This window comes from Pongo pygmaeus, chromosome 20, assembly GCF_028885625.2.
Source record: "Pongo pygmaeus isolate AG05252 chromosome 20, NHGRI_mPonPyg2-v2.0_pri, whole genome shotgun sequence".
NCBI classification, from domain to species: Eukaryota; Metazoa; Chordata; class Mammalia; order Primates; family Hominidae; genus Pongo; species Pongo pygmaeus.
The window spans coordinates 22,423,297-22,451,282 of NC_072393.2; the positions used below are offsets into that span (position 1 = coordinate 22,423,297).

General features: G+C 38.5%; 1 protein-coding gene across 10 annotated transcripts in view; it reads right to left on the reverse strand.

Moving 5' to 3' along the window:
* Positions 1–1,391: 1,391 nt before the first annotated feature.
* The window catches only part of ZNF43 (zinc finger protein 43), a 47,560-nt gene continuing 20,965 nt past the window's right edge, over positions 1,392–27,986 (reverse strand). For all 10 annotated transcript variants that reach the window (XM_054465147.2, XM_063658855.1, XM_063658851.1 and 7 more), the window contains 3 exons: positions 14,733–14,859; positions 13,516–13,614; positions 1,392–5,409 (listed from right to left, as the gene is read on the reverse strand). In XM_054465147.2, coding sequence (XP_054321122.2) covers positions 3,263–5,409; positions 13,516–13,614; positions 14,733–14,859 — 2,373 coding nt within the window. In that variant the 3' untranslated portion in view covers positions 1,392–3,262. The remainder of the gene's footprint in view (positions 5,410–13,515; positions 13,615–14,732; positions 14,860–27,986) is intronic.

Below are 27,986 nucleotides of genomic sequence, written 5' to 3' on the forward strand. Positions count from 1 at the left end.
ACTTAAAACACTAATTGTGGAATTGCAGCTAATAATTATTTTGTGTGCACAACTAAATTTCATAAAAATCATTCTTATAATCCCCAGTGAGCTTACATAATACCTCATAAACTATAAAAGAAAAAATAATAAAAAAGAAAATTATGGGTCTAGCGTGAGTACCAAGCAAGTAAAAAAAAAGTTTGCATGGGGAGATTCTGAATCATAAACCGTAAGATCTTATAGTAATGAATTCAATAGAAAGCAGACAGTATAGATTTCTTTTCAGCATTTTTGAGGTTTTTAGTTTTCTAGTAAATTAGTCAGCTTATTAAAATTACTTGTTTTGCTTCAATATTGATTTTTTTCTTCCTAAAATAGGTAGAAACTCATACTCACAAGAACAGTTACTTACTCCATAATTTTCTTATACCTAAGGTTTATCTTTAGAGTAATGTATGTGTATATTTAACCCTATGTAAGTCAAAACTAAAACTCTGTATGTGTTTCAGGTAGAGTAGCCACATATTCAAAGAAAAATATATAACAATGTTTATTCATGACTCAGGAATGTATGGATTTTATTTATACTTCTATATAATTTTTATAATTAAAATGACCCCATAGTCAATAACAATTGTACATTAAAATAATGAAGTGTAGAATTGGCTTGTAATACATAGGATAAATGCTGAAGGTAATGGATACTTTATTTATCCTGATGTGACTAATACATATTATATGCCTGTATCAAAACATGTCATATATTGCCTAAATATATACACATTTGGCCAGGTGCAGAGGCTCATGCCTGTGGTCCCAGAACTCTGGGAGGCCAAGGCAGGCAGATCATGCGGTCAGAAGATCGAGACCATCCTGGCCAACATGGTGAAACTCCGTCTCTACTAAAAATACAAAAATTAGCCTGGTGTAATGGTGGACGCCTGTAATCCCAGCTATTCGGGAGGCTGAGGCAGGAGAATCACTTGAACCGGGGAGGTGGAGGTTGCAGTGAGCTGAGATCATGCCACTGTACTCCAGCCTGGGTGACAGAGTGAGACTCTGTCTCCAAAAAAAAAACCCAAACAAGTAGTGGGTGCCTGTGGTCCCAGCTACTTGGGAGGCTGAGGCAGGAGAATGGAGTGAACCTGGGAGGCGGAGCTTGCAGTGAGCCGAGATTGTGCCACTGCACTCCAGCCTGGGAGAGAGCAAGACTCCGTCTCAAAAAAAAAAACAAAAAAAAACACAACCAAACAAAAAAAAATTATGAATAGCACAAAGAATAAAATAAGGTAATTAAAATCATACTATGTACCCACAGAAATTAAGAACAGTAAGTTTAAATAAGACAAAAAGGAATATTTAACCTATAGAAAAATATTCTTTAACTTATTTGCAGTTGAAAGCCACTGGTGAAATAGATTACTAGAAATGTTAGTCCATTATGTTACCAAATAGTATATTGTTACCATCTTTTACATACACCCTTGAGTAAGGTGAAATAGGTTAAAGTTAGAAGCATAATAATGCTTCATTGAATGTACAATGGTCTTAACACATTTTTTTAAAGTTATATTTACATGTAACCTAAAAATTTAAAAATGTACTTCATTTAATTACATAAAATTACAATAATTAAAATGACTTACTACTAATTTAACCAATTTTAACTAAAATAAAAAACTTGTTTTGTCACTATAATGCAGAAGAATATTACTCTGAAAACCTATCTCCTGCATCACTCCTTTATAAGTTAACCACAAACAGCCTCTCCAGTTACATTTTCATCATGCATCTTATTTATTTATTTATTTTTTGAGATGGAGTTTGACTTCTGTTGCCCAGGTTGGAGTGCAATGGTATGATTTCGGCTCACTGAGACCTCCACTTTCCAGGTTCAAGTGATTCTCCTGCTTCAGCCTTTGAAGTAGCTGAGATTATAGGCGCCTGGTAAATTTTTGTATTTTTAGTAAAGACAGGGTTTCACCATGTTGGTCAGGTGGTCTCAAACTCCTGACCTCAGGTGATTCACCGGCCTCAGCCTCCCAAAGTGCTGGGATTATAGGCATGAGCCACCATGCCTGGCTGCATCTTACACTTTAATATCCTTACTGTTCCATAAAAAATGTTTTAAATAATGCCCACCTAATAAAAGAATCTCTCATATCTTTGGTGCAGCAACAATTGGTCACATGCTTTCACATATGAATATAGCAGGAATGAAAAAAGAGCATAAAGTTATTTGAGAGTTTAATTACATCATTATTCACTAATTTAAAAATCAGTAATTTTTCCAAGATAAAAATATACTTTAATTGTAATTATAACTCTGAAAATCTTCTACTTCTTTTAATGTTATATACAAATAATTTATCCACCAAGTTTTATTTTGTGTTGTTTTCTGTACTTAGCACTGATTTAGTGTAATGTCTGAAGTGTCCGTGCCTTAGATATTTCTACTGTGAATTCTCAGATATTTACATAAACTTAATTTCAGATTAAATTTTTTTCATTTTTACTGCATCTGCAAAAACATATTTTAGTATGAACACTCTGGTGTTTTCTATGCTGTGGTTTTTTAAAAAATGTTTTTCCAAACGGATTACATTTGTAGGGTTTTTCTCCAATATAAATTCCCTGATGTTGAACAAACTTTGTACTATCAACCAAGTATTATAGACCCTCATGTTTTATAAGCTGTAGTTTTTCAAAACTGTTTTTACAAATTTATTACATGTTCCAGGGGTTTTTTCCAATATAAATTTTCTGATGTTGAACAGTATTTGAGCAACTGCTCCAGGGTTTTCTTTAGTACAAAATGTGTACAATAAGATCTGTGATGCAAGTAATGGTACTACAACCCTCTTAATATTTGTAATGTTTGTATTCAGAATGAATTATCTTCTTCACTTTAAAGGCTTCTATTTTCTGAAAGATCTTTTGACACTAGTTGCATCTATAATGGTTTTATTAAGTACAGACTCTCTGACGTTGAGTAAGAGATGAGCACATATTAATGGCTTTTCCACATTCTTTGTGTATACACCTTTTTCTAAGTAAAAATTCTTTCCTGTGCAATAAGGTATGAGCATTAATTAAAAGTTTTGCCACATTCTTCATACTTGTAGAAGTTTACTCCAATATAAATTATCTTACCTACAATCAAGTGTGACAACCATGTAAAGCCTTTGTCACATTCTTTACATTTCTAGAATTTCTCACCAGTATAGTTTATTTTATGTTTGAAAAAGTTTGAGGTGTTGTCAAAATCACTGTCACATCTTCAGGTTTGTAGTTTCTCTCCAGTATGAATTTTGTTATGTGTAGTAAGGTTTGAATATTGGTTGAAAGCTTTGCCACATTCTTTACATTTGTAGGGTTGCTCTTTAGTATGAATTCTCTTATGTGTATTAAGGTGTGAGGAATAGTTAAATGCTTTGCCACATTCTTCACATTTGTAGGGTTGCTCTCCAGTATGAATTTTCTTATGTTCAATAAGGTTTGAGGATCGGTTAAAAGCTTTGCCACATTTTTCACATTTGTAGGGTTTCTCTCCAGTATGAATAATCTTATGTGTAGAAAGGGTTGAGGACAGTTTAAAAGCTTTGCCACATTCTTCACATTTGTAGGGTTTCTCTCCAGTATGAATTATCTTATGTTTAGTAAGGGTTGAGGACCACTTAAAGGCTTTGCCACATTTTTCACATTTGTAGGGTTTCTCCTCAGTGTGAATTATCTTATGTTTAGTAAGAGTTGAGAACTGGTTAAAAGCTTTGCCACATTCTTCACATTTGTAGGGTTTTCCTCCAGTATGAATTTTTTTATGTGTAGTAAGGTTTGAAGATTGGGTAAAAGCTTTGCCACATTCTTCACATTTGTAGAATTTCTCTCCAGTATGAATTTTCTTATGTGTAGTAAGGTTTGAGGATTGGGTAAAAGCTCTGCCACATTCTTCACACTTGTAGGGTTTCTCTCCAGTATGAATCCTCTTATGTTTGGTAAGGATTGAGAAATGGTTAAAAGCTTTGCCACATTCTTCACATTTGTAGGGTTTCTCTCCAGTATGAGTTATCTTATGTTCAGTAAGCTTTGACGACCACTTAAAAGCTTTGCCACATTCTTCACATTTGTAGGGTTTCTTTTCAATGTGAATTTTCTTATGTTTAGTAAGGTTTGAGGACCGGCTAAAAGCTTTGCCACATTCTTCACATTTGTAGGGTTTCTCTGCAGTATGAATTCTCTTATGTGTAGTAAGGTTTGAGAACTGGTTAAAGGCTTTGCCACATACTTCACATTTGTAGGGTTTCTCTCCAGTATGAATTCTCTTATGTTTAGTAAGGGTTGAGGGCCAGTTAAAGGCTTTGCCACATTCTTCACATTTGTAGGGTTTCTCTCCAGTATGAGTTAACTTATGTTCAGTAAGCTTTGAGGACCACCTAAAAGCTTTGCCACATTCTTCACATTTGTAGGGTTTCTTCTCAGTATGAATTTTCTTATGTTTAGTAAGGTTTGAGGACCGGCTAAAAGCTTCACCACATTCTGTACATTTATAGAATTTCTCTGCAGTATGGATTCTCTTATGTGTAGTAAGGTTTGAGAACTGGTTAAAGGCTTTGCCACATTCTTCACATGTGTAGGGTTTCTCTCCAGTATGAATTCTCTTATGTTTAGTAAGAGTTGAGGGCCAGTTAAAGGCTTTGCCACATTCTTCACATTTGTAAGGTTTCTCTCCAGGATGAATTTTCTTATGTTCAGTAAGGTTTGAGGATTGGTTAAAAGCTTTTGCACATTCTTTAGATTTGTAGAATTTCTCTCCAGTGTGAATTATCTTATGCATAGTAAGGACTGAGGACTTGTTAAAAGCTTTGCCACATTCCTCACGTTTGTAGAGTTTGTATCCAGTATAAATTTGTTTATGTGTAGTAAGGCATGAGGACCAGTTAAAGACTTTGCCACATTCTTCACATGTGTAGGGTTTCTCTCCAGTATTAATTCTCTTATGTTTATTGATGATTGAAGGGCAGTTAAAAGCTTTTCCATATTTTTCACATTTGCAGAAATTCACTCTGGTATGAATTATTTTATGTTGAGCTAGATGCGGAAGCATGCAAAATGATTTGCCACATTGTTTGCATTTGAAAAGTTTTTTTTCAGTATGGCTTATCTTATGTCTGTTTGAATTTGAAAATTTATGAAAGGCTTTCACACATTTATCAAATAGAAATATTTTGCTCTGGGTAGCTGGCAAACATTGGTTAAATCCATTATAACCTCCTCTGTGCACCTTACACTCATCCACACTTTTACAGTCTTTTTTTAAATGTACATTTTTATGTTCACAGTTTTTATATCTTCTCAGTGTCACTTTTTGGAAAGGATCTTTTATGTGCTGCTCTGGCCAAAAGTCTTGGGTAAAATGAGAACACATAACTGAAAAAAATAAAAATAACAAATTATTCCACTTGCTAGACTCAGAGATAAATATACTTTATGTAACATATAAAATCACACAAGCTACATAAGCAAGATGTCATAGAAAAATACCACAGGCCCTAATATAATTATAGACATACAAATGTAACAAAAACATACTGATCAAAATGCATTGGTGAAAAATTTATAAATAAGTGTGTGCAGTGCCCCAGGTGAGCCCAATGCAAAGAGCCACATAGAAGGAAAATATAAATTGGTTACATTTACCCAACACAGCTTTTTCTGCTCTCCAACATAACATAGTGCCTTTAGAAGTAAATTGCCAACTCCAATTATTTTGCATATAGTGGAATACCTGAGAGTGGATAATTTATAAAGAAAAAAGGCTTATTTTGCTCACAATTTGGCAGACTGTACAAGAAGTGTGTGCCAGCATCTGTTTCTGGTGAGGGTCTCAGGAAGCTTACTGTTATGGCAGAAGGCAAAGAGTAACTGGAAATATCACACGGTAATAGACAGAGAAAGTGTGTGGTGAAGGAGCCAGGTTGTTTTAATGAATCAGCTCTCTTTTGAATTAACAGAGTGGAAACTTTCTTATTACCAAGACGATGGTGCCAAGTCATTCATGAGGAATTCACCTCCATGACAAAAATACCTCTTTCCAGGTCCCACATCCAACACTGAAGATTACATTGCAGCATGAGGTTTGGAAACATGGACATCCAAACCATATCACAGACAAAGTAGACTTAACAGACTCATACAAACCTTTCCAGTAAAAAGCAAGAGAATATACAATATTCTTCTTTGCACCTTGTGTATTCTGCTAGGATAAATACCAAGTCTTATTAAATTTAAGAATACCAGTTGGGTGCAGTTGCTTATGCCTATAATCCTAAAATTTTGGAAACAAAAGTAGGAGGATCACTTGGGGCCACAAGTTTGAGACCAGCCAGGGCAACACAGTGAGACTCTGTCTCTACAAATAATAATAAAAAATGAGCCAGGGATGGTAGTGCATGTCTGTACACCCAGCTACCTAAGGGGCCAAGGTTGACTTGAGCCCAGGAGGTTGAGGCTGCAGTGAGCCAAAATCATGTCACTGCACTCCAGCCTGGGCAAGAGTAAGATCCTGTCTCAAAACAACAACAACAACAATGATGACGACAAATAAATTTAAGACCAAAATTATACACTGTGTTTTTCAACCAAAATTACATAAAACTAGGAATTAAAAGCAAAACTGGCAAATCCAAAAATATATCAAAATAAAACACACTCTTCAACATATTCTTGCTCAAGAACCAAAGAATTTAACTTTTCCAAAGTTGTAAATACAAGCTACAGTGGTGACTTAATTCAATATAATCTCTACATAAAATTCAATAGTACAATTTTTCACAGAAATATTCTTCACAATTTTAAAATTTGATTAAAAACTATAGCCAAGCCAGGCACGGTGGCTCACACTTGTAATCCTAGCACTTTGGGAGGCCAAGGCAGGTGGATTTCCTGCTGAGCTCAGGAGTTCGAGACCAACCTGGGCAACATGGTGAAACCGTGTCTCTACTAAAATACAAAAAATTAGCTGGGCATGGCTGTGTGTGCCTGTAATCCCAGCTACTCGGGAGGCTGAGGCAGGAGATTTGCTAGAACCTGAGAGGCAGAGCTTTCAGTGAGCCAAGATTATGCTACTGCACTCCAGCCTGGGTGACAAAGCGAGACTCTGTCTCTAAAAAAAAAAAAAAAAAAAAAAAAACTATAGCCAAGCAACTATGAAAACAATAAAGAGGCATTATACTTTCTGATTTCAAAACATATTAAAAGCTACAATAACAATGTGGTACTGACACAAAGACAGATAAGTAGATGAAAGAACAGAATAAAGAGCCCTAAAATGAACCCTTCTGTATATGATCAAATGAATTTCTACAAAGTTGTCATGAGCAAGCAATAGAAAAAAAAAATCTCTTCAAAAAATGATGTTGAAATGTGGATACCAACACTAATAAAATAAAGTCGGATAATTTTCTTGAATTGTATATACAAATATTTTAAATAAAACACATAGACAGAAAAAAGGAACTAACAAATGTTTTAAAAAGAAATATGGAAAAAAGACATGACATTCGTCTTGGCACCATTTTCTTAGATACAACCTTAAATGCATGAACAACAAAGAAAAGAATAGAAAAATTTAACTACACTATACCTCGAAATTTCTGTACATAAAAGAAAACATTTAATAGAGAGACAATGCCTCCTAGAAAATGAGTGAAAGTATTTGTAAATCACATGTGATATTCATTAATATTCATAATATATAAACAACTTTTTTTTTCTTTTTTTTTTGAGATGGAGTCTCACTCTGTCACCCAGGCTGGAGTGCAGCGGCACGTTCTCAGCTCACTGCACACTCTGTCTCCTGGATTCACACCATTCTCCTGTCTCGGCCTCCCAAGTAGCTGGGATTACAGGTGCACACAACCACACCCGGCTAATTTTTTATATTTTTAGTAGAGACAGGGTTTCACCATGGTCTCGATCTCCTGACCTCGTGATCCACCTGCCTCAGCCTCCCAAAGTGCTGGGATTATAGGTGTGAGCCACCGCGCGTGGCCTATAAACAACTCTTAAAACTAACAATAAAGTTGAATAATCTGATTTGGAAATGGACAAATAATTGAACTCAATTTTTACCAAAAATATACACAAATGGGAAGAAGCATTTAAAAAGACACAAAATTACAATTTGTAAAGAAATGCATAAAAATTACAATGAAAAACAAAACCACCTTACACTCATCTAGAATGGCTACTATAAATTTTTTTAAAATACAAAATCTGTTGATGATGCAATAAAAATAAAACCATCCAGGTAGGTACAGTGGCTCACATCTTTAATCCCAGTGCTTTGGGAGGCTGAGACAGGTGAATCTCCAAAGGTCAGGAGTTCGAGATCAGCCTGGCCAACATGGCAAAACCCCATCTCTACTAAAAACACAAAAATTAGCCAGGTATAGTGGTGGGTGCCTGTAATCTCAGCTACCCTGAGGCTGAGGCAGGACAATTGTTTGAACTTGGGACACGAGAACGAATCACTGCACTTCAGTCTAGGTGACAGAGTGAGACTCCATCTCAAAAAAAAATAATAATAAAAAATTACAAATTAAAAAAAAAAAAACCTATGTTGACTGTTGGTGGAAAACAAGGAGGCCGAGGCGGGCAGATCGCCTGAGGTCAGAAGTTCGAGACCAGCCTGACCAACATGGAATAACTCCATCTCTACTAAAAATACAAAATTAACCAGGCATGGTGGCACATGCCTGTAATCCCAGCTACTCAGGAAGCTGAGGCAGAAGAATCGCTTGAACCTGGTGGGTAGAGGTTGCAGTGAACTGAGATCACGCCATTGCACTCCAGCCTGGACGACAAGAGCGAAACTCTGTCTCAAAAAAAAAAAAGTTATAAATGTTTCTCAAATAATTAAAAATGAAATCATCAAATACAAAAATCTCATTTATGAATCTATATTCATAACAGAAAATGCAGGACCTGAATGACGTATGAACATCCATATTTTTTGTATCAGCCTTTTGGCACAAAAGCCAAAAGGCTGAAGAAACTTAGATGTGCCTTGATTTATAAATACATCAAAAAATGTAACATATACCTACAATGTAATATTATTCAGCCTTCAAATAGAAAATCTTGCTTCATTTTAAGATAAATTTTGAGAATATTATGTCACCTGAAATTAGCAAGTAACGAAATTATGGATACCATATGACTCAACTTATTTGAGATATCTTAAGTAGTCACACTCATAAAATCAGCAAGTAAAAGGGTGTTTGTCAAGGGCTGAAAAGAGGGCAAAATGAGCACTTGTTACTGAATGTGTATTTAGTTTCACAGGTGTAAAATTTCTAGAAGTTTTTTGAATAACAATGTAAATATTTTTATCATGCCTGAAATGTATTTTTTTTTTTTAAGACAGTGTCTCACTTTGTCACCCAAGCTGAAGTACAGTGGCGCAATTATGGCTCACTGTAGACTCTAACTTCAAAGCTCATGTAATCCCTCCCCCTCAATCTCCCAAAAAGCTTGTACCATGAGTGCACATCACCATGCCTGGCTATTTTCAAAAATTATTTGTAGAGAGGAAATCTCCATATATTTCCCAGACTAGTCTCAAACTTTGGCCTAAAGCAATCCATCTTTCTTGACCTCCCAAAATCCTGGGATTACAGATGTGAGTCACCACCATGCCTGAAATGTACACTTCAATAGATTTAAGATGGTAAATTTCATGTTACGTGTTTTTACAACACTAACATTAAAAAAAAAAACTTAAAAAAATACAGCATTATAAACCTTTTTAAAAATTACCCTCAAATTACAAAAGTGTTTCTCTCATACAAAGAAAATATACATTCATCATTAAACACATGGTGAAAATGGACTATTTCCATGACTACCCACTTAGAGAAGATAAAACAACAATTAAAAATTAGCTAAAAAATAATACATACAAGATAAGCTTTAACCAAAATTGGGGTCACATATTTATAAACACACACACACATATATAATATGATTGTGATAGACATTTGGTGATTGATCTCTTTTTTTTTTTTTTTTTTTTTTCTGAGATGGAGTCTTGCTCTGTCACCCAGGCTGGAGTACAATGGCATGATCTGGCTCACTGCAATCTCCACTTCCCGGGTTTGAGTGATTCTCCTGCTTCAGCCTCCTGAGTAGCTGGGACTACAGGTGGGTACCACCATGCCCGGCTAATTTTTTGTATTTTTAGTAGAGACGGGGCTTCACCATGTTAGCCAGGATGGTCTCATCTCCTGACCTTGTGATCCGCCTGCCTCAGCCTCTCAAAGTGCTGGGATTGCAGGCATGAGCCACCGTGCCCAGCCAGTGATTTATCTCTTAATTAAATCCCATATTGACTTAAAGCATACAGAATTGAAAATTGTCTGAAATTATAATACATAAGTAAAACCAAAAAACAAAATAAACTGATGTTAAGAAACCTACACTGAAGAAATATACTAATATGAAACTGGAAAACAATAATAAGGGAAATGTTTACTCATAAAATCTGGTATGCAAGGCCAGGCATAGTGGCTCACACCTGTAATCCCAAAACTTTGGGAGGCCGAGGCAGGTGGATCACCTGAGGTCAGAAATTCAAGACCAGCCTGACCAATATGATGAAACCCCATCTCTACTAAAAATACAAAAATTAGCTGGGCATGATGGCAAACGCCTATAATCCCAGCTACTCAGGAGGCTGAGACAGGAGAATCGCTGGAACCTGGAGGGGTGGAGGTTGCAGTGAGCCGAGATCATGCTATTGCACTCCAGCCTGGGCAACAAGAGCGAAACTCCGTTTCAAAAAAAAAAAAAAAAAATCTGGTATGCAACACCGATGCACCATTAAGGAAGAATTTGTTTAGATAACTACAATATTTGACTGAAACTTTGTACTTTGGCATCATTGGCATGAACTGTACAGCAGTAAAATTTTAGAGAAAATGCAGTATAATCACAAATACAAGATTCTAATGAGAAACTTTTAATAAACATTTAAAAGAAACTACAGATAATTTTTATATTTTAAGTAGATGCTATACTTACAAAAAATGAAACTGCTGTAATCCAACTTTAGAGGCAAAGAATAGCCTTACAACTAAATTACATATATATATATTTTGCAGAATACGGTTAGAGCCTCTGACATATAAAACAAATATTTGGGAATAAATTATATTATTTAGAATTAGGGTACAAAAGTAGGTACAAATCCTATCATTCTCTTTTACCTACAGCAAATTTAAATTTATATTAGTAAATATGGAGTGCTTACTAATTATCTAATTTACTTCAGACATAATATGTAAATTCTAGTATAATTGTCCTAAATGTCTGAATCCAAAATTACAGACAAATTTGGAAATAAAAAATAGAAACTTGGTCAAGCATGGTGGCTCATGCCTGTAATCCCAGCACTTTGAGAGGCTGAGATGGGTAGATCATTTAAGGTCAGAAGTTTTAGACCAACCTGACCAACATGGTGAAATCCCATCTCTACTTAAAATACAAAAAAATTAGCCAGGTGTGATGGGGGACACCTGTAACCTCAGGTACTTGGGAGGCTGAGGCAGCAGAATCAGCTGAAACTGGGAAGTGGAGGTTGCAATGAGCTGAGATTGTGCCATTGCACTCCAGCCTGGGTGACAGAGCAAGACTCTGACTCAAAAAAAAAAAAAAAGAAAGAAAAGAAAAGAAAAACTAAAACTAAAAATGTATAGGGAGAGTGACAACAGTAAGATGGAAAAATAAAAGGTGCCCTACTTGCTTATCCCTGCAGAGCAAGAAAATTTGTCAGCCATCCTAGACAAAAATGCCTTTATGAGAGCCAGGCATCATGGTTCACACTTGCAATGACAGCAAGTCATGGTACATTGAGGTAGGAGAATTGCTTCAGGCCAGGATTTTAAGATCAGGCTGGGTTATGTAGCAAGACCCCATCTCAAAAATAAATTCCTTTAAAAGAGCTTTGAGATCCAGGGAGGCAGTTGCAAAACTCTCTTAAAGCCCAAGTTTAAGGAGTTTTCTTTTTCAGAAGGCAGGCTCTCATTCAGGTGGCAAACTACGGGATCCCTGTTCTTAACTACAGACCAGAAAATGGCCCACCCAACGTGGTCCCACAGAAAATTCTGAACCTACTCTGTAACCATCCCAAACTGCTTCCAGCCACAGTCTGGGAGAGGTCCTGTTCTTCAAAAGGCCTGGAGGAAGATACTGGTTTATAGCGATGCAGGCCTTTACTGTGGACGCTGAAGCAGTTCAATGACTGTTCCAGCTCCCTGGGCCATGGTTTATGGCCAGTTCTGCCTAACTAGAAACCCACACAGTTACCTGGGGAAATCCTCTCTGGTACTCAGTGAAAGCCGCACTCATCCACAACCTGATATAAAGCCCACCATATGCAGACTTGACTGCAAAAAACTGCCCTAGTGTTCTGCCCTACAGAGGAAAGTCCAAAAATAAAATGGAAATTACAAGTACCCAAGCCCCTTGTAACAAGCCAACTAAAGGTGGACCCTAGTGCAGAACCAGCAGCCCTATGACCAAGTTACGATCCCTCTCCACTACAGGCCAGGAGTGGTGGCTCATGCCTGTAATCTCAGCAATTTGGGAGGCCGAGGCAGACAGATCACTTGAGGTCAGGAGTTTGAGACCAACCTGGCCAAACACAGCGAAACCCTGTCTCTACTAAAAATACAAAAATTAGCCAGGCATGGCATGGGCCTGTAATCCTAACTACTCGGGAGGCTGAGAGAGGAGGCAGAGGTTGCAGTGAGCTGAGATCGTGCCACTGTACTCCAGACTGGGTGACAGAGCAAGCCTCTGTCCTAAAAAAAAAAAAAAAAAAAAAAAAGCCATGGTATCCAAAGTGATCTATAAATTTAACAAACTTTCTATCAAAATTCCAGTGGGATTTTTTTCACAGTAATGGACAATGCAATTCTAAAATATACATGAAACTAGAATAAACTTTGAACAAAGCAATCTTGAGGAAAAAGAACAAAGAAACATCATAATTCATAATTTCAAATTATTTAAAGGCTATAGTAATAAAAACAGGATGAACTGTGCAGAAAATATACAAAGAAATCCAATGGAACAGAAAGCACTACTCACACATTTCAGACATGATGCAAAGAAAGAACTTAAAAAATAGTTTAATATAGAGTTTCTCAAAAGTATGCAGATATTTGTGTGTCCCCCAAAAGAATGGAAAAGCAGTCAGATTGTTCAGTCTCTTAAATGTCATGAAGAGGACTTTGGCTCTCACGGTAAACTTGAAGGAAGATCACCAAAGTGAAATGAGAATCCTGAGAGAATGTAAAAGCATAAGACAGAAGATACCCCTGTGTGAAAGCAAAATGAAAAAACTCAGGCTTCCCAGAAACTGTTTCCTTTGGAACACAGCTTCCCAAGTCACATTTTAAGGACTGGCTTTCCCCTTAACCTTTGGACTTCTCATCTGTGTTTGTTGTATTCACTTTCACTCTCACCTACCTGGGGGTTTGGCTACCATTTCATGTCTCCTCATAGGCTCCCAAGTCTCTTTTTCTTGCTCCAGACAGGTGATCAGGTCTGGCTTAGAGACAGCAATACCTGTTTCAATAAAAAATGAATTACATGACTCTTGCTCATATTCTCCGATTATTAACCTAGTAATGTGTCCAGTATGAAGGATGTGATAGAATATCCTAATCATTAATCCCAAAATACTAATTTTTTTTTTTTTTGGAGATGGAGTCTCAATCTGTCACCAAGGCTGGAGGACAGTGGTGCGATCTCGGCTCACTGCAGTCTCCACCTCCGGGGTTCAAGCAATTCCAATGCCTCAGCCTCCCAAGTAGCTGGGATGACAAGCGTGTGCCACCATGCCTGATTAATTTTTGTATTTTTAGTAGAGACAGGGTTTTGCCATGTTGGTCAGGCTGGTCTCAAACTCCTAACCTCAGGGTGATCCGCCTGCCTTGGCCTCCCAAAGTGCTGGGATTACAGGCATGAGCCACCGTACCTGGCCCCAAAATACTAATTTTTAACAAAAATTTCTTCTTGTTTGAGACAGAGTCTCACTCTGTCGCCCAAGCTGGAGTGCAGTGGCATGATCTCAGCTCACTGCAACCTCCACCTCCTGGTTTCAAGCCATTCTCCTGCCTCAGGCTCCTGAGTAGCTGGGATTACCAGCGTGAACCACCACACCTGGGTAATTTTTGCATTTTTAGTAGAGATGCGGTTTTGCCATGTTGGTCAGCTGGTTTCAAACTCCTGACCTCAGGTATCTGCCTGCCTCGGCCTCCCAGAGTACTGGGAATACAGGAGTGACCCACCATGCCTGGCCTTTAACAAAAATTTGTAAATATTTAGAAAATATCTTATTTTTTAGGTTCTTAATTTCACCACCTGGTAATACTGAATCAAAAATTAGTGTTGGCAATTAGATTTTAAGTTGTGGGCAACAATATTTTATGCCACTTAATTTCTGGAATTACTACTAATCTGGAGTGAAAGACACAGATCAGCTCAGAAATGTGGAAAGTTCGGGTCAAGATGAAACATCTTGAAAAAAATTCTTTAGTGCACCAACAAATCCCCCAAATTTTTTGAAAACAGGAATCTGAAACTCATGAATGCAAAGTATAAATTACCAAAAAACAGTCTACAGAAAACAAAAATGAAATCTTTAGGGTATATTAGGAATTGAGTATTGAAGTTATGCTCACCCAGGAAGACCAGGTTTCTGTAGTTCTCTAACATCACATTCCTATATAAATTTTGCTGTGCAGTGTCCAGGCATTGCCACTCCTCCAGACAGAATTCTATGGCCACATCCATAAATGTCAATGGTCCCTAAAAAACACACAGACACACATGCAAACACACACATTTACCAAGTGGCCACAGGCAGAATTTATAATTTGACTCAAGGTAAAATGAGAGAGTAAAGAGAACAGGTACTGACTTATAGAAGAGACTGAAATTATCCAATAAAATAATTCTTTACATGGAAATATTCTCCAATGTATTTTCTACCCCTGAGAAAAGAAAGTGGTGTAAGATCCACAACATCAGTGTGTATATAATACTTTTCTGGATGATAAACTGTAAAATTAAGGGCATGAACACAAACATGTAAATTTTTGAGTTCTCTATTTGCATCATACAAAATCAGTTGCAAATATTTTTCAGATAAAGACATGCTGTGTTAGAAGGGACCTTTAAAATATTAAGGTGTACAATAAACTGAGGATCCTGTTAATGAAGATTATTTTTTCAGAAGATCTGGAATAAAGTCTGAGTTTCTAAGTTTCTAACAAGCTTACCAGTAATGCCAATGATTTTGCCCCAAAAAGACTATTTTGTCAAACATCCGTAAATGGAAAAGTCTGTGTTTTTTTTCTAGTTTTTCTGGCCAGTAAACAAAGATAAGAGCTTTCATTTTCAAAAGACAGATAAATGCAAAGAAAACCTAAGAAAGAAGAGCAGCTGCCAGATTAAATGTTATGGTTTACGTACATCAGTTGCATGAAGATTCTTAATAATATGGCCAGGTGTGGTGGCTCACACCTCTAATCCCAGCACTTTGGGAGGCTGAGGCAGGTGGATCGCCTGAGGTCAGGAGTTTGAGACCAGCCTGGCCAACGTGGAGAAAACCTATCTCTACTAAATATACAAAAATTAGCCAGGCGTGGTGGCACATGCCTGTAGTCCCAGTTACTCAAGAGGCTGAGGCAAGAGAGTCGCTTGAACCTGAGAGGTGGAGGTTGCAGTGAGCTGAGATCACATCATTGCATTCCAGCCTGGGTCAAAGAGCAAGACTCCATCTCAAAAAAAAAAAAAAAAAAAAAAAATATATATATATATATATATACACACACACACACATACATACATATACATAAAATAAAAAGACAAATGGCCAGGCATGGTGGATCACACCTATAATCCCAGCACTTTGGGAGGTCAAGGTGGGTGGATCACGAGGTTAGGAGTTCGAGACAAGCCTGGCCAAGATGGTGAAACCCTGTCTGGACTAAAAATACAAAAATTAGCCGGGTACGGTGGCAGGCGCCTGTAATCCCAGCTACTCAGGTGGCTGAGGCAGGAGATTTGCTTGAACCCAGGAGGCAGAGGTTGCAGTGAGCCAAGATGGCACCACTGCACTATAGCCTGGGTGACAGAGAAAGACTCTGTCTCAGAAAAAAAAAAAAGAAAGAAAAAAGGAAAATAACTATTTAGGGAAAGAGTCTGTCAGAGAGCCCTTGATAATCAAGTGAATAATTAACATAAAATGCACTAGAACAAATTTTAAGATGTGCTGATGCACGCAAAAAGACACAGCATCACTGCTGTGATATTGCTCCCAAAAAGTAAATTATAATCTAAATTTAACCATAAAGAAATATCAGTTTTATGCAAAGTTCAAGATACAGATGTCTCCCATATTTTGTAATTTTTTTTTTTTTTTTTTTTTGAGATGAAGTTTCACTTCTGTTGCCCAGGCTGGAGTGCAATGGTGTGATCTCGGCTCACTGTAACCTCTGTCTCCCAGGTTCAAACAATTCTCCTGCCTCAGCCTCCTGAGTAGCTAGGATTACAGGCATGTGCCACCACACCTGACTAATTTTCTTGTGTTTTTAGTAGAGATGGGTTTCACTATGTTGGTCAGGCTGGTCTCAAACTCCTGACCTCCAGTGATCCACCCACCTCAGCCTCTCAAAGTCATGGGATTACAGGCATGAGCCACCACACCTGGCTGTAATTTTTTTTTTTTTTTTTTTTAAGATGGAGTCTCGCTCAGTCACCCAGGCTGGAGTGCAGTGGCGCGAATCTCAGCTCACTGCAAGATCCGCCTCCTGGGTTCCTGTCATTCTCCTGCCTCAGCCTCCTGAGTAGCTGGGACTACAGGCACCCAGCACTATGCCCGGCTAATTTTTTTGTATTCTTTTTAGTAGAGACGGGGTTTCACCGTCCCAGCCCGCACCTGGCCAACCAGGCTGTAATTTTTAATAGTAATTTTTAGTAGTCTATCTTTAGCACCCATAAAGCAAGTATATCCTGATAATATTTTTCAGAACTTTCTGCTTTATAAATGTCTTCTTGTTTAAACAAGCATTTTCTGAATCCTATTTTGCATAGAGCTAATAAAAAACAGACTGAAACTCAACATTACATGTTCTCCATTTTTAGTAAGGACCCGTTTTCCCCAATAGAAATCTTGAGTATCCACACCTTCCCATGTTCAACAATCATGAAAGGATCATTTTTAATATTGCAGTTCATAAAGTCATGGTGAGAATTCTGCATGGCATATTAGAAGCCGTGATGTAGAGAATGTAGAGAAGGCTCTGTTATATAGGAAAGAAATATTTTGCAGAGACCCTTGACTATCATAAAAATTTAAAAAGCGGTTAAAACAAACTCATTAGGGAGGAAAAACACAAGTAGCAAAGTACAGGTTTACAAGTACTAAACACATGGCATTCCAGGAAGCAGAGTGGACACAGCTCTTGATCTGAGACATGTTTAGCTGAAAAAAAGCCATTTTTTTCTCTATCTCCGGGAATCCTTTCCAGATGAGATTCTCTGGACAAATTACCCCTGCATCTTGAGAATATGCCTTTAAAGCTGTCAGCACTACCTATTTGCCTACTACCACCACACCCACAAGCAGAAGGACTGAGACCTGCAGAAAAAGTTCACCTATTTTTGTCCTTTATAACCAAAGAGATTCAGCAAGAATGAACTGCTCCATGGAGATACTAATATGAGTTTCACCTTTTCTATCCTCAGGTGCCCTCCTCTGCCATGGACACCAGCAATTTTTGCTACAGTAATGGAAATATGGGCCACACTGTCCTGTCCCTACCAAACCCAAACAGAACAGGCCCTGTAACCACCCTTTAGTGCAAAAGTCAAACTTAACTCTTGTGTATGTATCTTGAACCTTTTATACTTGATTCTAGCCTCATTTTAGAGTCACATGAGGCACTTAATTAAAACAACATGGATGCTTCCACCCAGAATGTGAACCAAACTATAAACAGAACAATAAGCAGACCTGACCTAAATAAGGCCTTCAAAAGGGGTGAATCTGAACAGAAAAAAAGCAGAGATGAACCTATGTAGAATTCTGCTCCCTGGCTGGGCACAGTGGCTCATGCCTGTAATCCCAGCACTTTGGGAGGCCGAGGTGGATGGATCACAAGTCAGGAGATTGAGACTATCCTGGCTAACACAGTGAAACCCGGTCTCTACTAAAAATACAAAAAATTAGCCGGGCACGGTGGCGGGCACCTGTAGTCCCAGCTACTGGGGAGGCTGAGGCGGGAGAATGACGTGAACCCAGGAGGCGGAGCTTGCAGTGAGACGAGATCGCGCCACTGCACTCCAGCCTGGGCGACAGAGCAAGACTCCGTCTCAGAAAAAAAAAAAAAAAAAAAAAGAATTGTGTTCCCTATGCCACTGGAATATTTCCTGTTCAGTTTTTCCTAAGCTTACCTAAGACAAAATTAAATTCCAGAGTTCGTGTAATTTTAATCTTATTTAGCCACTGCCCTGTCAATTTCATAACATATACCAATAAGCAATTTAAACAAATCCCTTAAAGTTTTCTAGGGGAATTTATTATTGTTAAGATAAATATGTATTCTTAGCAAGGTAAGATGAATAGAAACAGTAATATTTTTTCAATAAACATTCCTTCAAGTGATGATATCAGAAGTCAGAACAATAAAAAGAAAGTGGACAAATAAAGCCAAAGTTTTTTTTGCACACATCTACTCGTTGTACCAACAATATAATGCTAAATTCAACCATGTACCCAGTTGCTAGCCTAGACTAAAAATTCCTGGATGATAGGGATGACTGCTTCATCTATTTTTTTAATGGCCATATGAAATGGTAGAAATTAGTTTTTCTGTTTGAGTCTCCAGATCTCCTCTCTGTTTTTCACCCAACTACAAGAAAACTGGAAAAACTCTCATCTGGGTACCAACTTATACAAGATGAGAAACAAGAAGAGCATGACTAATTTATCTTAGACTGGGACAGAGCAGAATTAACCATTCTAGTCAGCCTGACACAATTCTGTTCTGGACATTTTGAAATGTCACAAAGATGTCTAGTTGATTGTGAGAGGATTCCCAGTGACCCAGAGCTGACTGCCCAATGATAAGCCAGGCAAGAAAGAATCAGGCCTTTTTTTTTTTTCTCGTGAGATGGAGTTTCGCTCCTGTTGCCCAGGCTGGAGTGCAATGGCACAATCTCAGCTCACTGCAACCTCCAAGCGATTCTCCTGCCTTAGCCTCAAAAGCAGCTGGAATTATAGGCATGTGCCACACCTGGCTAATTTTTTTTTTTTTTGTATTTAGTAGAGATGGGGTTACACCATGTTGGTCAGGCTGATCTCAAACTCCTAACCTCAGGTGATCCATCCATTTCGGCCTCCCAAAGTGCTGGGATTACAGGTGTCAACCACCACATCCAGCCTCAGGCTGATTCTAAATAGAAACTGCCCAGCCAGGCGCAGTGGCTCACGAATGTAATCCCAGCATTTGGGGAGGCTGAGGCGGGTGGATCACGAGGTCAGGAAATCGAGACCATCCTGGCTAACACGGTGAAATCCCATCTCTACTAAAAAAAAAAAAAAAAAAAAAAAAAAAAATTAGCCAGGCGTGGTGGCGGGTGCCTCTAGTCCCAGCTACTCGGGGGGCTGAGGGAGAATGACATGAACCCGGGAGGCGGAGCTTGCAGTGCGCCGAGATCGTGCCACTGTGCTCCAGCCCAGGGCAACAGTGAGACTCTGTCTCAATAAAAGAAAATAGAACTGCCCTGGTAGAGCTCCAGAACCTGCATCACCTGTCCTGATTAGCTAGCTCTTAGATAAGAAAAGACAAAAATACTCTACTCCAGTATCATATTTTATGGGAAGGTAGAGCTATGGTCATAGCTCTGGACATTTTGTGGTCTTGATCTCTCACTCCTAAGATGCTTGTTCACACTTACAGGTTCTGCCATTAGATTCTATTTACACCTGGAGCCTCTCACATACGTGTTAGCAGGTCACTGAACAAAATCTGAAAAGTTCAAAAAGCCACACTCTCAAAGAGGTCTTTAAGATGTCTATGTTGATTTCTCACAATGCAGAAAATGTCTCTTGCTGATTTTCTGTACATTCTCAATCCAAAACCTGGCCCTGTCTTGTGAATCCCAGGCAGAGGCCAAACTATATATGCAGATTCTATGTTGGATCAACCTGGCTCTGCATTCTTGGGTGTTAAAGCAAGCCGGGTACAATCAAAAGAGAGATCCCCTCATAGAGGCTGCTGTAGCACATTTTAAATAATGTTTACCTAAAAAAAAAAAAAAAAAAAAAAAAAGAAAGAAAAAAGAAATCTGAGGCAACATGAATATAAGTAAATAATTTATTTGGGCCAAGCTTGAGGATTATAACCTGGGAGCAATGATTCAAGTTGTCTGGAATGTAAACTTTAGCAGCAGTTACAAGTAGATTTGTAAAGGCAAAAAAGAGTGGCAGAGAGTGGGCTGGTACAAAGTTGTTTGTCAGGTCCACTTAGGCTGGGCACGGTGGCTCATGCCTGTAATCCTAGCACTTTGGGAGGCCAAGGCAGCTGGATCACCTGAGGTCAGGAGTTTGACACCAGCCTGGCCAACACGGTAAAATCCTGTTTCTACTAATACAAAAAATTAGCCGGGCATGTTGGCATATGCTTGTAATCCCAGCTACTTGGGAGGCTAAGGCAGGAGAACTGCTTGAACCCGGGAAGTGGAGGTTGCAATGAGCCTAGATTGCACCATTGTACTCCAGCCTGGGCAACAAGAGTGAAACTGTCTCAAAAATCAAACAACCCAACCAACCAAAAAAAAAAGTTGTCAGGAAGTCTTATTTATTTACAGAAATAACACTGATTATTGATTGAACATATACTGTTAAGGTTTAAGGTATGGGTTATAGTGTCCAATGTGGCATTATTAGTTTAGTTTATAGCTACTTGTGGCAATAGCAAATAGTTTCAAGAGATAAATACATAGTTCAAAGGGAGGAGAAAGAAATAATTGTGTTCTCATTTTAATGTCTCTGAGTTTGAAAAAAGGACTTGCATTCCTCAGATTAAAGTTTTTTTTTATTTCTCAAATCTCAAAACCCAGAATCAGAATTTGGGGCTGCAGATTTAGTGGAGCTAAATCTGGTGGAGTGGCAGCAGGTTTCACCTACACAGTTTAGGGCATTTTTAGCAAGAAGAAGAAAGTGAAAGTGAAGATCCTCATGTCCGCATGTCTACTCAATGCACATGTTACTTTGATTGGGTTTCTGGGCCCCATGGTCTGTGAATCACTTTCAGGTCTGAGGATACAAGTCATTGAAAAAGGTAAAATAACCTGGTACAGTGGCTCACGCCTGGAATCCCAGCACTGTGGGAGGCCAGGGCAGGTGGATCAGGAGGTCAAGAGATCAAGACCAATCTGGCCAATATGGTGAAACTTCATCTACTAAAAATACAAAAATTAGCTGGGCATGGTGGAACTCACCTGTAGTCCCAGCTACTTGGGAGGCTGAGGCAGAAGAATCGCTGAAACCTGAGAGGCAGAGGTTGCAGTGGGCCGAGATGGTGCCACTGCACTCCAGCCTGGGCAACAGAGCAAGACTCCATCTCAAAAAAATAAAAAACAATAAAAAATAACAAATAAAGAGGTAAAATGGTTGGTTTCTTCTCTGTGAAGTTTGTAGAAATCTTGTCTATCCTTTCTAGAAGTGACTACAGTTAATTACATATACCAAATAGGCAAAAAAACAATTCCACCTGCATATTTAGGGGACATCATACACTTTGCAGCACAATTGTGAATAGACGTGAAGCCTGAAAGGAAAAGTTTCCTCTAGATTAAAGCTTAGTTGGCACCTTATGTGTTTATATTATGTCTGGTAATTCAAGACAGTGTTTGGAAATGGAATTTAAAAAAAATTTCTGCAGCCCCAGAGAAACTCCAAAATGATAGAACAGAAATAAAATTGTTTATTACACGATTAAACCAGAATGTGAGTGGCATCACAGTAAATCTGCTTAAGAGATTGCAAAGACAGAAAGACAGTTCAGCAGGCTCACTAAGCCTGAGCAGTGATTCAGGCTCAGTTTCTACTTACAATGGTGACATGGAAAAAATACTGCTGGGTTTGGCTGAGTGCAGTGGCTCACACCTGTAATCCCAGCACTTTGGGAAGGAGGCAGGCAGATCACCAGGTCAAGATATTGAGACCATCCTGGCCAACATGGTGAAACCCCATCTATACTAAAAATACATAAATTAGCTGGGTGTGGTGGTGCATGCCTGTACTCCAAGCTGCTAAGGAGGCTGAGGCAGGGGAATCACTTGAAACCAGGAGGCGGAGGTTGCAGTGAGCTGAGATCATGCCACTGCACTCCAGCCTGGCGACAGAGTGAGACTCTGTCTTCAAAAAAAAAAAAAAAAAGCTGTTGGGTTTTCAGCATGAGTTCAGATGATGATAACTCCAAGAGTTTTCATCGTGCATTCACAGGCACCATGGGACACTAACAGAGCTTCTGAAACAGACACCCAAAGCATTAGAAAGAAAAACAGCTCTCCATTTGAGTAACACTGTATTGAGAAAAAAAAAGTTCAAAGCATCTTAAGAAAAAACTTAGATTAAAGATTGATCAAGTCAGCCAAAAATATTCCCCTTAAACAAATTTCTCTCTAAACGAAGTGCACAGCTACTCTCAGCACAAGAAACATGAGCATTATGAAAAAAATATACATATTATCAGCAGAATTTTCTAAGGTTTCTCTTCCATGTCTGCCGCTGTCTCATCTCCTAGCCATTGGATGGGAGTTCCATATTGGAATACATCTCACAATTTCCACATGCACCTTTTTATGAAGAATTGAAATCTTGAGTTTATTCATATAGTGTAATATATTCAAGCTTGCAACACTGCTAACTGAAGAGCTACTATGTGGTTTTTTTTTTGAGATGGAGTTTCCCTCTTGTTGCCTAGGCTGGAGTGCAATGGCGCGATCTTGGCTCATTGTAACCTCCGCCTCCCAGGTTTAAGCAATTCTCCTGCCTCAGCCTCCCGTGTAGCCGGGATTACAGGCATGCGCCACCATACCCAGCTAATTTTTCTATTTTTGGCAGAGACAGGGTTTCTCCATGTTGGTCAAGCAGGTCTTGAACTCCCAACCTCAGGTGATCCACCCGCCTTGGTCTCCCAAAGTGCTGGGATTACAGGTGTGAGCTACTGTGCCTGGCCTTTTTTTTTTTTTTTGAGATGGAGTTTCGCTTTTGTTGCCCAGGCTGGAGTGCAATGGCACGATCTCGGCTCACTGCAACCTCCGTCTCCCAGGTTCAAGCAATTCTCCTGTCTCAGCCTCCCAAGTAGCTGGGATTACAGGCATGCACCACCATGTCTGGCTAATTTTGTATTTTTAGTAGAGATGGAGTTTCTCCATGTTGGTCAGACTGGCCTTGAAATCCCAACCTCAGGTGATCCACCTGCCTCAGCCTTCCAAAGTGCTGGGATTACAGGCGTAAGGCACCGTACCCAGCCACTGAAGAGCTACTATATTTTTTGAGTGGTCACCTGACCTGTTTTTATTTGTCCTGTAATAGCAGCATCCCAATTTAGTTAAATGAAAGACACTAAAATTAAGCTTCCCTGTAATTATCCATATTGGATAAATTAATAAGCATGTCAGACTAATATCTATTGTAACAATTTGGTAGTGACTTTTCTTTGGATATTAGATATAAATATCTAAGTATAACCAACTTTAATGTACTAGTCATAATGTATGTAGTATTTTAAACATTGTCTGTAACTGTATTTCAGTTAAAACTACTTTATATTTCAAAGTATGAGTAAGAATATTAAAATAACTATTTAGGCCAGGCATGGTGGCTCATTGGTGTAATCCCAGCACTTTGGGAGGCCAAGGCAGGCATGCAGGCATACCACAAGGTCAGGAGATTGAGACCATCCTGGCTAACATGGTGAAACCCCATTTCTCATAAAAATAAAAAAATTAGGCCAGGCATGGTGGCTCATGCCTGTAATCCCAATACTTTGGGAGGCTGAGGTGGGTGGATCACCTGAGGTCAGGAGTTCGAGACCAGCCTGACCAACATGGAGAAACCCTGTCTCTACTCTAAAAGTACAAAATTTAGCCAGGCATGGTGGTGCATGCCTGTAATCCCAGCTACTCAGGAGGCTGAGTCAGGAGAATTGCTTGAACCCAGTAGGTGGAGGTTGCAGTAAGCTGAGATCATGCCATTGTACTCCAGCCTGGGCAACAGGAGTGAAACTCCGTCTCAGAAAAAGTAAATTTAAGGAAAAAAAAAAAAAAATACAGCCGGACGCGGTGGCTCACGCCTGTAATCCCAGGACTTTGGGAGGCTGCGACAGGCAGATCACGAGGTCAGGAGATCGAGACCATCCTGGCTAACACGGTGAAACCCCGTCTCTACTAAAAATACAAAAAATTAGCCAGGCGCCGTGGCGGGCACCTATAGTCCCAGCTACTTGGGAGGCTGAGCCAGGAAAATGGCGTGAACCCAGGAGGCGGAGATCGCAGTGAGCCAAGATAGTACCACTGTACTCCAGCCTGGGCGAAAGAGACTGTCTCAAAAAAAAAAAAAATTAGCCGGACATGGTGGCACATGCCTGTATTCCCAGCTACTCCAGCTACTCAGGAGGTGAAGGCAGGAGAATCACTTGAACCCATGAGGCAGAGGTCACAGTGAACCGAGATCGTGCCACTGCACTCCAGCCTGGGTGACAGAGTGAGACTCCATCTCAAAGAAAGAAAAAAAAAACACCACACACAAAAAAAACTACACAGACTCCAAAGTTGAGTTTACACACTGAACTGTTCTTGCTTTTGCAGTGTAAGTACTTCAGCCTGCAAATATTAGATAATTATCTTGGATTATCAGTTTTCTGTCAAAGAAATTTATTCAGTATTTTTTAGTTTTTATCATTCTGTATTTCTAAATTTAATTCATTCTTCGTACTAAACTTGTGTGCTCTTAAAATGAGCTTTAATCTAAAGAAATCTGTGTCTACTTTAAAAGACTAAAAAAAAAATTAAATTTTCCCAAATCAAGGATAAGCAATGAATCTGAGGTCTTAAATAAAGACAATCTTGAGTCAAAAGAATGCCAAAAGGTTTATTTGGCTGTTAATATGATTTAAATATATTTCAAAAAAGCAACAAAAATATCTCCATATAATCTAAATGCTTTAAGATAAAAGAGTTGAACAAGATATTCTCTCTTATTTTCAGGTAGGATAATAAAGCCTCTGATTTATAACTTATATTTTCTTTTACAACAGCCAGGTCTCTGGACATATTGAACTCTTGAACATCTGAATTTCAGTAGACATTGGATTCATTGAGCTCTGTCTCAAAAAACAAAAAAACACAAAACCTGACATCAAAAAACAAGAGAAGAAAAAGCAAACTGACCTCTAAGCTAACAGAGGACAAGAAATAATGAAAATCAGATCTGAACTGGAGAGTTAGACAAAAAAGTGATAAAAACATGGAGAAGGCTGGGCGCGGTGGCTCACCCCTGTAATCCCAGCACTTTGGGAGGCCGAGGTGGGCAGATCACTTGAGGTCCGGAGTTCGAGACCAGCCTGGCCAAATAGTGAAACTCAGTCTCTACTAAAAATACAAAAATTGGCCTTGTGTATTGGTGGGCACCTGTAATCCCAGCTACTTGGGAGGCTGAGGCAGGAGAATTGCTTGAACCAGGGAGGTGGAGGTTGCAGTGAGGCAGAGGTTGCAGTGAGGCAAGGTTGTGCCACTGCACTCCAGCCTGGGCAATAGAGCGAGATTCTGCTTCAAAAACAAAATGAAACAAAACAAAACAAAAAGGAGAAATCCAGGAGTAAAATCTTTGAAAGAATTAATAAGATGAATAGCGCTCTAGAGAGATTAATGAAGAAAGAGAAGATCCAAATAAACACGATTAGAAATGACAAAATGGCTATTAACACTGACCCAAAAACAACAAAATAATTATTCAAGTATGTAATGAATACCTCTATGTAAACAAACTGGAAAATCTAGAATAGACCGATTCCTAGACACGTACATCCTCCAAAGACTGAAAAAAAAAAAAAAAGTATCCTTGAAGAGACCAACAAGATTCAAAATTGAAGTATAATAAATAGCCTAGAAACCAATAAAAAACCAGGATCAGACATATTCACAGAAGAATTCTACCAGATGTACAAAAAAAAGCTGATACCCTTCTTACTAGAGCCATTCCAAAAAACTGAGAAGGAACTCTTCCCCAACTCATTATATAGCAGCATTATTCTGATACCAAAACCTGGTATAAAACAAAAAAAGAAAACTTCATGCCAATGATCTTAATAAAAAATGATGGAAAAATGCTCAACAAAATACTGGCAAACCGAATCCAGCAGCACATCAAAAAGCTAATCTACTATGATCAAGTAGCCTATATCCCTGGGATGCAAGGTTATTTCAACATACACAAATCAATAAATGTGATTAATCACATAAACAGAACTAAAGACCAAAACCACAAGATTATCTCAATAGATGCAGAAAAATCTTTCAAGAAAATTTAACATTCTTCATGTTAAAACCCTCAACGAACTAGGCATTGAAGGTACATACTTCAAAATAATGAGTTCTCTGTCACAAACTCAAAGCCAATACACTGAATGGACACACAGAAGTTGGAAGCATTTCTCTTTGAAAACTGGCACAAGACAAAGATGCCTTCTCTCATCACTCCTATTCAACACAGCATTGGAAGTACTGGCCAGAGCAATCAGGCAAGAGAAAGAGAAAGAAAGTCAGACTACTCTTGTTTGCAGGTAGCATGATTCTACACCTAGAAAACCCTATAGCCTCAACAGAAATTTTTTTTTTTTTTAATTTTTATTTTATTTTTTGAGACGTTGTCTTGCTCTGTCACCCAGGCTGGAGTGCACTGGCACAATCTCGGCTCACTGAAACCTCCACCTCCCAGTTTCAAGCAATTCTCCAGCCTCAGCCTCCTGAATAGCTGGGATTACAAGCCACACAACTACGCCCAGCTAATTTTTGTAATTTTAGTAGAGACAGTGTTTCATCATGTTGGCCAGGCTGACCTCGAACTCCTGACCTTGTGATTCACCCACCTCAGCCTCCCAAAACTGCTGGGATTACAGGCATGAACCACCATGCCCGGCTCCAGAAAAGCTTTTAAACTGACAGACAACTTCAGCAAAGTTTTAGAATACAAAATAAATGCACAACAATTAGTAACATCTCCGTACATCAATGATATTGAAGCCAAAAGCCAAATCAAAAACACAATCCTATTTGCCACAAAAACAATCAAATATCCAGAAATATAGCTAACCAGGGAGGTGAAAGATCTCTATGACAAGAATTTTAAAACTGCTTCAAAAAGTAAGAGATGACACAAACAAATAGAAAAACCTTTTATGCTCATGAATAGAAAAGGTATCATTAAAATGGCCTAACTGCCCAAAGAAATGTACAGACTTAATTCTGTTTCTGCCAAACAACCAAAAACATTCTTAACGGGACTAAAAATAACTATTTTAAAATAAATGTGGAACTAAAAAAGAGCCTAAATACCCAAGGCATTCCTAAACAAAAAGAACAAAACTGGAAGCATTACATTACCTTACTTCAAACTATACCACAGGGCTACAGTAACCAAAGCAGCATGGTACTGTTATAGAAACAAACTCATAGACCAATACAACAGAATAGAGAGCCCAGCAATAATGCCACACACCTACAACCATCTGATCTTCAACAAAGCTTACAAGAGAAATGTAAAAAAAAATTTCTATTTAATAAATTTGCTAAAATAACTAGCTACTACTATGTAGAAAACTGAAACTGGACCCTTTTCTTACACCATAAAAATCAACTCA